At 46.9% G+C, this 12,673-nt stretch overlaps 1 protein-coding gene across 1 annotated transcript in view; it reads right to left on the bottom strand.

Annotated features, from left to right (window-relative positions):
• Positions 1-12,673, bottom strand: part of C7 (complement C7) — a 571,431-nt gene that overhangs the window by 144,667 nt on the left and 414,091 nt on the right. The window contains exon 15 of the mRNA XM_085631170.1: positions 4,719-4,910. Within this exon, the coding sequence (XP_085487296.1) occupies positions 4,719-4,910 (192 nt within the window). The remainder of the gene's footprint in view (positions 1-4,718; positions 4,911-12,673) is intronic.

The following is a 12,673-nucleotide window of genomic DNA, read 5'->3' as shown; positions in this document are numbered from 1 at the left end:
GATAGTACCTGGTTGACCAGTCTCTGGAATGTGGTGAGGTGTTCTTCAACCCAAAGGGCATGACCCAGAACTGGTAGTGCCCCTCTGGCATTGTAAATGCAGATCTCTCTCTTGCCCCATCACTCAAGGCAATCTGTCAGTACCCAGACGTTAGATCAAACATACTAAGGTACTTGGCAGCTCCCAACCGTTCAATGAGCTCATCTGCTCTGGGGATGGAGTGTCCATCAGTCCTGGTGATGGCACTGAGCCCACAGTAGTCCACACAGAACAGGAGTTCAGCAGTGGCACTGTGTGCAGCAGAACATTTAGGAAACATGACCACCGGGTTAGCCCAGGGGCTGCTGAAGGGTTCTATCACCCCTAACACCAACATCTTGATAACCTCTTCCTTGATGCTGGCCCTGAATTTATCAGTTACTCAGTAAATATTATATTTTACAGGTAAACTGTCCACAGTGTCCACATCATGGACACACAAACAGGTGATTTCGGGGGTCAGGGAGAACAGGGAGGCAAACTGTCCCAGCACCTGGTGACACTCCCTCTGCTGCTCTGGGGCCAGGGGTGAGAGATGTTCACTCCATCCACTGACCCATCATGTTCCTTGACAGACAGGAGATCATGAAGAGGTTCACTCTCCTCTTTCATTCCATCATCTGTTGTCAGAAGCATTGTCTCTTCAGACCTCTCAAGTGAGGTTTGAGGCAGTTCACATGCAGGACCCTCAAAGTGTTCCTGGGAGTCTGCAAGTTGACCAAGTAGGTCACTTTACTCTTGCACTTCACCGCCTCAAATGGACCAGTCCACTTGTCTTGGAGCACACAAGGCTCCACTGGTGCCATCATCTATACTTTTTGGCCAAGCTGAAACTCAACCAGAGTGGTATTCTGGTTGTACCATCATTTCATCTCTTCCTAGCTGGCTTCCACGTTTGCCTGAGCAATTTTCCTGAAGCGCAGAGTCTGGTTACTGAAGACCAGCTTGAAGCTGAACACATCTTGGGGGGTTTTCTCCCAGCCCTCCTTCACCAGACTCAGAGGTCCTTTCACAGGGTGCCCATACAGTAATTCAAAGGGACTGAACCCTAAGGATTTCTGCGGTACCTCCCTGTAGGCAATTAACAGACATGGTAGGAGGACGTTCCACTTACGTCATCATGGGTTCTGCAAGACCTTTTATGGTGCATTTCAGGGTTTGGTTGAATCTCTCAAGCAACCCATTTCCTTGGGTTGGGTAAGGAGTGGTGAATTTGTACATTGCACCGTACTCCTCCCACAATGACTTCTTATACCTAGATATGAAGTTTGTATCACGGTCAGAGACCACCTCTCTGGGAAACCCCACACAGGAAAAGATCCCCATCAATGTCCGGCTCACCACAGGGGCTGTGATTTTCCTGAGAGGGACAGCTTCTGGGTACTCGGTGGCATGGGCCTCCAAGACCAAGATAAACTTGTTGCCTAAGGCTGTCTTGGGTTCCAGTGGTTCCACAATGTCAATGCCCACCCGCTTGAAAGGGGTGCTCACCACAGGAAAGGGTTGGAGAGGAGCCTTACATTTTCCTCCACTCTTGCCACTTGCCTGGCACATTTGACAAGACCTACAATGTGTGCCAATGTGCCTCTGTATTTGGGGCCAGTAAAAGTGGGTGACAAGCCTGTGATAGGTCCTGCCAAAAGCACTACATGAGCCAGACCAAGTAGGAAGGTCCTGTAGCATATGGATACCACCAGCACATGGGCTGCGCTAGGCTCAACAACCTTAGGCTCACTAAATAGTAGACCATTCTCCTAATAAATCAAATGTGATCCAGACGGACCACCTGCTACCTGGTCTGCAGCCTGCTGCCGCAAACCAACAAGAGTGCGCCACTCCATGCTGCTGCCAATGGGTCAGCTCAGGCAGGTATCCCAGTTTGGCCACTTGCTCCCCTCTAGGTTCCAGTACATCCCCCTCAGGGTCTGCCTCCTCCTGGACCATGAGAACTTGTGGGGTGGGTTCCGCACACCCCCTGCCCCTCCTCTTTCTGGCAGGCACCTGGGCCACTGTTTCAGGCTCCAGGTCCTCTTGAGTACCCCTACTGGATGCTATTGACCAAGTGGTAATACAGGACCACTCAGGCAGCCCCAACATCTTTAAATGAGCCTGGCGTTCCACCTCCTTGAAAGGGGAACAACTCTCCAGGTCTCTGCCAAGCAGAGAGTCAATAGGCATGGATGGACTTAACGACCTTCAAGGAACCTGAGACCCCCCCACTCAAAGGGAACCTGTGCCACCTTACACAGGCGCTCAGAGTTGTCTGCAGCAACTACAGGTTGAAGCACATTGGGGATGACCTGCTCTTCAGACACCCATTGACACCTGATAGATTTTGCACTTGCTCCTATGTCCCTCAGAGCTTTCACCCTCCTCCCATTGATGGCCACCCACTGCAGGTACTTTTTAGTGTTATCCAGCAGGCAGGTCTCCTGGACCATCTCTCTATCTCCTAATGAGATAAGGGTCATCACAGCGGGTTCTCCACCCTCACCAGCAACCAAGTCCTCCCCCAGCACTACACTAACTAACCCAGGTGAAGGTCCACCAGTGGGTGCTGGTGGTGCCTTGGGCAGTGGCGTAACGATAATTGAGAGGGCCCCCCTGCAAGGTATGTGGAGGGGCCCCTCCAGACTCTATCTGGAGCTCCCCAGCCGAAGTGCAGTGCTGAGGGGGCCCCCTGGAGCTTGGGGGCCTCCCGCACTGCGGGGGATGCAGGGGCCTGTGTTACGTCCCTGGCCTTGGGGCACTTGGGTTCATTCTGCATGTGACCCTCCTGACCACATGCATAACACTTGTGGGAACCCCAGTTGTCTGGCCTACCTTTAGGGTGCCATGGCTTTATAGTACTCGGGGACTGGGAAACTTTACCCTGGGAACTATTTTGGGGCCCTTTAGAGAACTCTTTTTGGTTACCCTTGCCCCCCCACTCTTCTGCTGGGAACCCTGCCCACCTTTGGCTGGGTTTCCCACAAACCCCTTGTGAACCCTGGTACTTGTCCAGTTGTTCGCCTCCTGAGCAAGCTTCCTGGTGTCATTCAGCTTAGTATCCATCAGATGCTGGCACAGCTCTGGAACACAAAGACTACTCAAGTACTTCCAACCAGATTGTACAATCCGTGGTCATCAGTTACCTTGCTGCCCTTTATCAAACCATCCAGTGCTCTGCAATAAAGATTTACACATTCAACCCACACATTGGAATCAAGCTTCTTGAAAAACTTAAACTTTTCCCGATACAGCTCTGGTGTGAGCCTATACCTCTTTTGCAAATGGGTTACCATCTCCTTCACGGAGTCTGCAAAGTATGAATGTTTTGCGACTGTATTCCCTGTGACTCGCTATTAGGAATAGAAAAACTTGGAATGCCCCTTCCTAATATGTACCCGCAAATCGTATTTTGTGAGTTGGCAATAGGTTATCGACTTGCAAAATAGGGTTAGTACATGCCAGTACATGTTTAGCAGTCGCAAACTGCCTGGTATTTGGCCCTCTGTGTATGTGGCGACTGCAATTCCCAGTTATGTAAATACTTTTTGAAAAGTCGCTAATTATGCTCGCAATATCTGTATTTAATTTGAGCACTGTGCATTTTCAGCGAGCATGAATTTTGTGCCTTTTCATACACTGAATAGTTTCGACATTCGAAGCGTTAGTACATAGGGACCAAAGAGTCACTATTCTTTTCTAAATAAATTCTTCGAAAGATGGCAGATTGTCTCGGTACAAGGAACTTAGGGTCAGATGTGCGATAATAGGAATCACGTTTACCTAACTGTATTTTTTTTGCAAATCACAATTAGGAAATTGCTATTCAATGTATGAAACTGTTTTGAATTTCATTAGCGATTGGTAGTGGGTCGCAAATAGACCTACCTCATGAGTATTAATAAGGCAGGTCATAATATGTGACCAACTGTGATTCGCTGCCATCACAGGGATGGTGGCCTGCTGGGGTCAGCAGACAACCATGTCTGTGATTGCTTTAAATAAAGCAATTTTCTTTGTAAACTAAAACGGGATGCGTTTACAAAATAACTAATGAAATTTTGAAGTTTAATTTTTAAGAGTAGACAGTGGTCCTTACATGCTCTTAAAAAATATTTTTCAACCATTCTCAAAGGGGAAGGGGTTCTCTGAGGGACCCCTTCCCATTTGCAAATGGGTTACCACCAACTTTCAATTGGCGGTAAATTGCGAATGTTTTACGACTGCATTTCAGATGCAAAATATTCATATATGGTATTCCAATTCGGTATAAAGTAGGGACGCCTTCAACACGCCCCTTCCAAATACTAAATCACCGAACCAAATTGCCATTTGGTAGCAAGTTACCGAATTACACATTGGTCTTTGTACATTACAAAAATCATTTTTGCTAACACAAACGGCCCGATTCGCAGATTTGCGAGGTTTGCGAGTGTAAAAATGTTTTGAACATCTAGCCATTAGCTCTGAAGGGTGACGACTATAACCACCTGTGATGAGGCTAAGACTCTCATTTATAGTGAAATATTAAAAAACTTTAAAACACCCATTTACTTAATCTCAAATGCATATTCCCTGCCAACGAAGAAACGCGTTCAGGTTGTTCAGTTAAAGCGATTCATTCATTAACAGCCCATAAGTGATACAATCCACAATCACAATAGTGCCCCAGAAGCATCAAAAGTACCTACATGTTTTTTTGCACTGGATATTTTTTACATCAGGAGACCACTTTAGGCTTGTTTCACAAACTATGGTGGCTGCACCCTCCAAATGATGGCCAGGTGGGCACGACAGGGTCACTTCCTCTCCAATCTCATAAGCGCCTTTGTTTGAGGACGTTCTTACAGCACTCTGCAGGCCAGGGGAAGTACAAACTGTTCCTGGAGAATTAGGCAAATATTACACTGCATTAGAGTTTAAAAAAATAGTGCACCTAGCTGGTTTAATAGTTCACTATATGCAGTCATACACATTAGTTGTTCTTCTTGTTCACTGTGTGTTGTTTATACATATAAGTAAGCATGGGTGGGTGTTCTATAGACAGCAGCATAACTTGATAGCTAAATAGACAGAAAGACAGGCCGACAAGCCGGCGGGTGCTCTAAATGAAATGTGTCTGAGCTCCTACCACAACTTAAATGTGAGATTCTCTTCTCTGCACACACTATCTGCTGATTTGTGGGAGGCACACATTTTTATCAACAAGGTATAGCTTGATGCTAACACCTACAGGCGAGTCGCCCATAAGAGTAAAGAATAAACCCATATTTAGTCCATGCTTTTTCAGTTTCATGTTCAGAGCACTTGTCTACCTAACACATAATGCAGATTATAAAAATGCATGTCTCAGTATCATTTTGTTCCAAAGTCCCTGTTCAGAAGTTCGAATGTGTTTTTTAATAAGCATCACTGTAACCCAGGGTCAACATTCAGCATATATTTCCAATAATGAGACCTTCCAGTGGAGCGTTTGTCAAAGCTTGAATTGGGTCATGCAGTGGAAGGGTGTGGTAACGAAATAAGCACACACCGAGGCCCTGTTCCCTGATGATTGAAGGGCTGGGGTGAGATTAGGCATGCCAGATCAGTGCTTATGAAAGGCAGACAGATTCTGTTACATGAGCCTCACACGCCGGGAGCATCTGTGTATGGCAAGTATGAAAAGGCAGTTATCGCCACAAGCCTTGAAGGAATGGGGCACTTATAGTTTTACGTGATATCACAGAAACTTGAGGCAAGTGGGCATTGAGCTCAGTTAATGTCATGTTTATAGTCCGTGTCTTAAGGGCAGTAGGGCCGAAGCGCAGTCAGTCGCACGCTAGGCACATGCTTGTGGGCTGCAATAGGATGTTGGGACACGGTTGATCACTTATTAGGTCAGTGACTCAGGAAGGACAGGTAATTTGGTTGTGGCTAGTTGCAAACCCCACTGATGTTTTCGAAAGATGGGCCAGACTGGGGGCATATGTACAAGCCCCTATCGCCATGGGACGTCACTTTTTGTGACATTTCTGTGGTGAAAGGGGCTTCACCTTATTTACAAGGCAGCGTTAAGCCACTTAACGTGGCTTCACGCTGCCTTGGCCATAAGGACCCCGTTCACGCTATGCTTAGCGTGAAAGGGGTAGGCAGTGGGTGTTGCGGTGTGCATTCCACTGCAACACCCATTGGTTTTGACCTTGCCCCCTATTTACAAATGCAGCGTAAATAGGAGGCAGCGCCAAAATTAAGACCAGGGAAAACCTGGTATTAACTTGGCGAAACGCGGAGAAATGCTTTATTTCTGCTCGTTTTTGCTTTTTCCATGTGTGCTATCTTGTGTAGCACACATGGAAAAAGCAAAACACTTTGGATTGTTTATGTTCAGAAAGGTGACCCTTCCTGCACATAAACATAAAATTACATTTTGTAACTTCCAAGTGTGTTGCATTAAGCAGCACACATAGCAGTGACAAAACAGCATTTGAAGATTGTTTATATCCCGGAAGGGACACTTTCCTGTACATAAACAATCTTCCCCTGCACGCAGACACCCTTGCACTGTGCTGCAAGGGTGCCTGCGCTGGCGCTACACTTAGCAGTGTGCAGGGGGAAACGCAAGGCTGCATGAATCCTTGTAAATATGGTGCAGCCCTGCATTTCTGGAGGGGCGGAGGGAGGCGTTAAGCCATGACGGCTAACGCCTCACTCCACCACTGCTTTGAAATATCCTCCAGAGTTTGATTCACTCACACGTCAGGTTCATGGTTCGAAGAGGTTAGCGGATTTAAGAATATTTAAGAATATTCAGTCACCTGTCCCTGTTTGATTGCTGAAGGTTGATAGGGCTGGGGTGGGTTCAGTCGCATATGAGGCCAGTAAGTGTGTCACCTCAGATAGGAGGGTTACAGGTGTCAGGTCAGAATGATACAACCTGCTAATCTCTGAGAGTGGAGAGGAATAGAGAGGAGTTTGCTAGCTGGGGGAGTTACTCATGAATCTGTGGTTCAGGAGAAGGTAGCAGACACTGATTAGGTTGTTTCTTAATCTTTCCGAGTTCAGAATACCAAATGTAGCCAGAATTATATGCCATAGCTACACTTCAGAGGGTTACACATTTCGACTTCTCTTAGGATCAAATGTTTTCTTTTGTTCATATAAGCCATATGGCTGTAGGAGTTAATATCAAACTAGGCCTCATTGAGAAAAAGTCAATCTATTTCAAGCCATTTGTTCAAGTAATTGAATCTCCATTTTAGGAGCTCAGAAATGTTTAGTTTGAAGCCTGCTTGAAGAAGAAACATGCCTCACAAAAAAGTGCAAATACCTTAGTTAAGGTATCAATTAATTCCTTTTTTTGAATGCCTTTATTTTTTTGTTTTTAAAAGCTTGTACTCCACCTTTCCATATTTCAATGGCTCTGCAGAAGGCATAGTAACAACATGCATACAGGAAGAACATGAAGAAACTTAAAACGCCAGAGCAATAAATACAACGTTTGTATTTATTGCTCCGGCAATTTAATTTTAATTTAATTCAAATATAAAAAAGGATTAAAAGAGGCAATGAGAGTAAAAAAGTAAGTGTGATGCAAAATAACATTTTTAATAACAAATGCACCAGCGGCACAATTCCAGAAATGCTGTACAGAAATGCTATACGGAACGTTTACTGTAGGCATTGAGAGTAAATAATTAGAGACATAAAATTACATAGCAAGGAGAAATGGAAGATATTCAATTGACCCGTGCATACTTTTTTATTACATCTGCAAAAAGTCCAGAATTTCACAAAAGGCAGAAGCGTTTATCAAACATGGTAGATCAAATGAGGAGTGATAGAGAAGAGATGCTGTGGTTGCTTCAAACGATGACCATGGCCCATATATCAAATGTTATAGTCTAACCATTTGCCTATTTGATTGACAAATATTCATGGTTTCAAAATGTAATTGTGTCACAGTAGGGTCTATAACGCAGAGAATACCTAGCCATGAATCGGAAAAAAGGGTGTTCTGGATGGCAGGAAAGCTTATTAAGTTCAGCAAACTGTCCTGGACCCTGATCGCCTTGGCTTATGATGCTTAATGGAGAATCAGATACAACTAGGCAGGAGAATCTTGAATTTAGGTAGAGCCGTCGCGACCAGCATGACTCGCGGGTGGGAGTGCGGGGGTTCGCGCAGGGGGGTGGTGGGTTAATTTAAATAAAAAACCGTAAAACTTACCTTCGCCTCCAGTTCTGCGCCACGTCTCATTCTCTCTGGACTGCTCCTTGCAGGAAGCAGGAAGCAGGCAGTAGGCAGCCTCCCTCTCCTCACCTAAGCCAATCACAACACTGCAATGGCAGCGTTGTGATTGGCTGGGACACCGATCCCCACAGGCGTTTATGGTGATGTCATTTTCTCAATTCCCAGAAGTGGGTCCCGTACTCATTGTGCCACTGGATTCAAACTAGCCTGGTTGATTAGGGGTGATATCCCGAAACCCGCCCCAGGATGCTTGTTTTTGGCCGCATAAATAAGTGGCCTGGCAGATCGGGCTGGTATGTTCCCATGGGGAGCAGGGCAAAGACTGACTTGCTTAAGTCTGGGTCCAAACTGGGGTGGCGTGGTGAGCAAAAAAGTGATGGATTAAACCCAGATCTATGACTGGGGTGAATGTTTGATTTGTTCAGCATTACGTCCATCATTTGTTCTTTAAGAGTTTGATCCATAAGTGGGTAGGGTATCCTTAGACGTGGAGGCCATTCTCACTGTGCCACTGGATTAAAGCTAGCCTGAATGATGAGAAGTGATACTCTGAAACCGGTCCCAGGATGCTCGTTTCCAGTCCAGGCCTGTCCAGAGAGGACGTGGCCTGGCAATTCGGGCTGGACTGATTCCAAGCGGAGCAGGGTCAAGACTGATTTGCAAATGGCTGGATCCAAACTGGGGTGGCATGGTGAGTAAAATAAACTATGGATTACACACAGAGCTGTGACTGGGGGTGATTATTTGATTTGTCCAGCATTCGGTCCATCATTTGCTCTTTTTGCGTTTGCCATCGTAAGAGGGAAGGATATGCCCAGCTGTGGGTACTGTGTTCACTGCGTCACTGGATTCAAGCTAACCTGGCTTATGAGAGGTGATACCTCAAAACCAGTACCAGGATGCATGTTTCCGGTCCAGGGAGAACCTGGCCTGGTTGTTCAGGCTTGACTGTGCCCATGGAGAGCAGGGTCAAGGCTGATTTGCATATGGCTGGGTCCTAACTGGGGTGGTGTGGTGAGCTAAAAAGGATGGCTTAAACCTAGATCAATGGCTGGGGTGAATGTTTGATTTGTTCAACATTACGTCCATCATTTGTTCTTTTTCCTTTTTTAGCCCCAATGCAGGCACCCTTGCTCCATGGTGCAAGGGTGCCTGTGTTTCGTGCAAGAAGGGATACCTACCTGCGCAAAAAAAATACGTAGAGGCTGTTTCCTATTTTCTACGTGTGCTTATGCAGCACACATAGAAAGAGGAAATAGCACAGAGAAATTAAGATATTGCATCTTGTTACACCTCTGCTGGAAAAAGCATACCATTTTGACACAATCCCAGGTTTACTACCCTTAGGAAATCTGGGATTGCATCAAAATCCACGGGTTGATGCTTGGGAAAGTCCATGCTTCACTCATGGAATGCATTCCCAATGCAGAGTAATACAAGACAGAGTTTTAAACTCCCTTACAGTACTCTGGATTTAATAAGCTGTGCAGAGCCACACAAGGTGGCTTTACATGGCTTAGCAAATCTCACATAAGCCCCTGCGTTGCGTTGCGCAACCTTGCGTGATGAAGGTCAATGCAAGGGCTTAGTAAATACGGCCAGGAATGTGGGACAATACTCATGTGAATTACAATAGGCTGTTTTCAACTTTTTTACGTGCTGCTTTACGATGGAGCTTAAATCAAATAACTACAGGGTGAATGAGCAACCTAGCTAGGAAGACCTTCTGTAGAGAAAGGCGAACATCGGGGAGGATGAGGGAGAAACTGGAGTGGAAAAGAAGTATAGAGGAAATGGTGAAAGTACATGAGGGTGGAAAAGTGGGCTAAGGAATGAATAATGGTAGAAAAAAGATTATTCAGTGCAAGGCTTTTGTAAAGAAAATGTTACTTACCCTTTAAGCATCTGTTTGCAGCATTTAGTGTTGTGAACACACATGCTGTGCATACTCCTGCCATCAAGTATTGGTCCAAGACTTTCCACATTTTTTTGTCTAACAATTTGAAGTCACACGATCTGTTGTGACAACTCCTATAGTCCAGAGTGTACCAAGACAGAGGTTTCACCTCATATTGTTTTTGCTGAGTGGAGTAGCATAAGTGAAGTGAAAGTGAAAGACAAGAAGAATGTAAAGTAAGAGAAAGGGTTATTAAACATTGTGATCACTGCCCACTTACAGGATAAGAGGGTGGGTGCATGTGAATCTACAGCACTAGATCCTACAAACAGATGCTTACAGTGTAAGTACCATTTTCTGTTTGTAGCATGTGTGTTTGTAGATATATATGCTCTGCGTAGACTGTAAAGCAGTTTCCATGAAAGCTGCAGCTAATGGGGAGGTGATGCTGATGTTTGGAACTAACGGGCACATGCATCATGGTAGGATTTTGCGAGTTCTTAATTGCGATTATTAAGGAATCGCAATTAAGGACTCGCAAAAACATATGCATGTAGAAATCACTATTAAAATAGCGATTCCTATACATTGCTCAATTGCGACAGGCCCACAGGAATGAATGGGAAATTGCATGCGCAATTTGCGAGTACCAATTGGTACTCGCAAATTGCGCATGCAATTTCAAGGGTGCATGGGTGTCAAAAGGACACCCTGTTGCACCCCTGAAAGTTGTACTGTACACCCATGGTGCCCCAATGGCATGTATGTGTGTAACATGAAACTTTGAAAAATGCACTTTAGTGCATTTGTCAAAGTTTGTGCAAATTACCGTTTTGTTTTATTGTACGGTAATTTGTAGCCCCTATTAGAAGGTGGTTCTGACAATATGGGCCGCCCGGATTTTTCACTTTTTGAGCACCTAATTGGTGAGCTTTTACTGTGGGGGAGCATCATAAGTTGGGACTCACCCACAGTGAACTCAGGATGAAAGAGACTGCATGGGGATTTTACTGGTGTCCCCCTGGCTTGACCAGGCCACCGCGCAGCAGCTGGAGTAAGGGACAACGGGCTGGTTACATGCAGACACAAGTGTACATGCGTGTGCACATGTGTAGGGGCTGCGCAGGCGAGATGCCTAGCAATGGCAGTCCAGGAGCCGCTACAGAGTGAATGGTGTGGCAGGACTTATGCAGACTTGGTTGGTGATATGGAATAGGCTTTATACACTGGGAAGGAACATGCCAGGGAAAGTCAGTGTGCTTTACTGTTTTTCACTTCATTATTCCCCTAGTGGGATGTGGAGCCCATGGGCTAGATTAACTTCCATAAAGCCTACAGATTCCAGACACGCACGAAAGTCCACTGTAGCGGATGTGAAATGAAAAGAAAGTCATATTTGTACTGCTTTTGGGTCATCCAGAAATGTCACATTTCTCTGAGTCAGTCATAACCAGACCCTGGCTGATGGCTGACCTCAGCAGGATGGATTGATAACCTTTCTTCCACAAGCTAAGGCCTCCTCTCCACGAAGAGAAGATGGGTGGGGCTACAGGCTCATTCATCAGCAGCTATCACTGGGTGCCAGGTACCAGGCTGCACCATGGAGGGAAGGCAGCGAGGGGGGAAGGGTCTTTTTTCAAAGACCATGTGGCCAGAGACCCTGGACGCCACCATTTTGAACACACCCAGAGACTGGACAAGAAGGAGGGAGCAGGGAAGTGATGTGTCGCTGTTTGATAGGACAAACAGAGACTTCCTGCCAGCCCCCTACTCAACTTTAAAAAGTGCTTACGCAGGAAGAGAAGCTCTCTCTGGGGTGTGGTCTGCTGAGGTGGAAGGTGCTGGAGCCTGGCAATGGGCAGTTGGAAGGAGGAACCCCCTGACTGCCCCCCAGGGCCCTAACAGGGCCAGAAAAAGAGCCCAGGACCGGTGTGCAGAAGCAGGGGCCTCTGCGCACGGAGAAGAGAGGCCAAGGAGGAGAGCCAGGCGAAAGGCTGGCACAGGGAGCCAGTGAAGACTGCTCCCTGCTGAATCCCCCCTCTCAGATAACCAGAGGGCAAAGTGTTCCCAGTGGCTGGGGCTGGCCAAGATGAAAATGAAGAAAATCGGACTCCAGGGGGCCGAGATATGCCCCCCAGAAGGTAGGCGACCTTTGACCCCACCTGGGACCGACGACGAAGCACTTGGGGCTCCACCGCAGGTCGCAATCATGCCCTCGGGGTGGGTCAGGTCCCGGGGTCTGCCCCAGAAGGGAGCCAGGAGCCCACCCTGGCCCCCAGTGATGCAGAAGGAGGGGTGCGGGGGAGCGTCGTCACACCACCACCTGTGAAAATGTGCACAGGGGCCCGGGACCCCATCCCCGTGCCTCGAAGAAGTAAAATCGGGGAGCGCCGTCACGTTCCCCGCAAAGATTTGCCCAGGGTCCCGGGGACCCATCCCCAGGCCCCGAAGAAGAAGAGAAGTCGGGGGCACCATCGCGCCCCCCATGAAGAGGAGGAGCAGGCCCGGGACCCCATC

This window comes from Triturus cristatus, chromosome 2_1 (assembly GCF_964204655.1).
Source record: "Triturus cristatus chromosome 2_1, aTriCri1.1, whole genome shotgun sequence".
NCBI lineage: Eukaryota > Metazoa > Chordata > Amphibia > Caudata > Salamandridae > Triturus > Triturus cristatus.
Note: the sequence above shows the minus strand (reverse complement) of the source record. Positions and strands in the feature narration are given on the sequence as shown.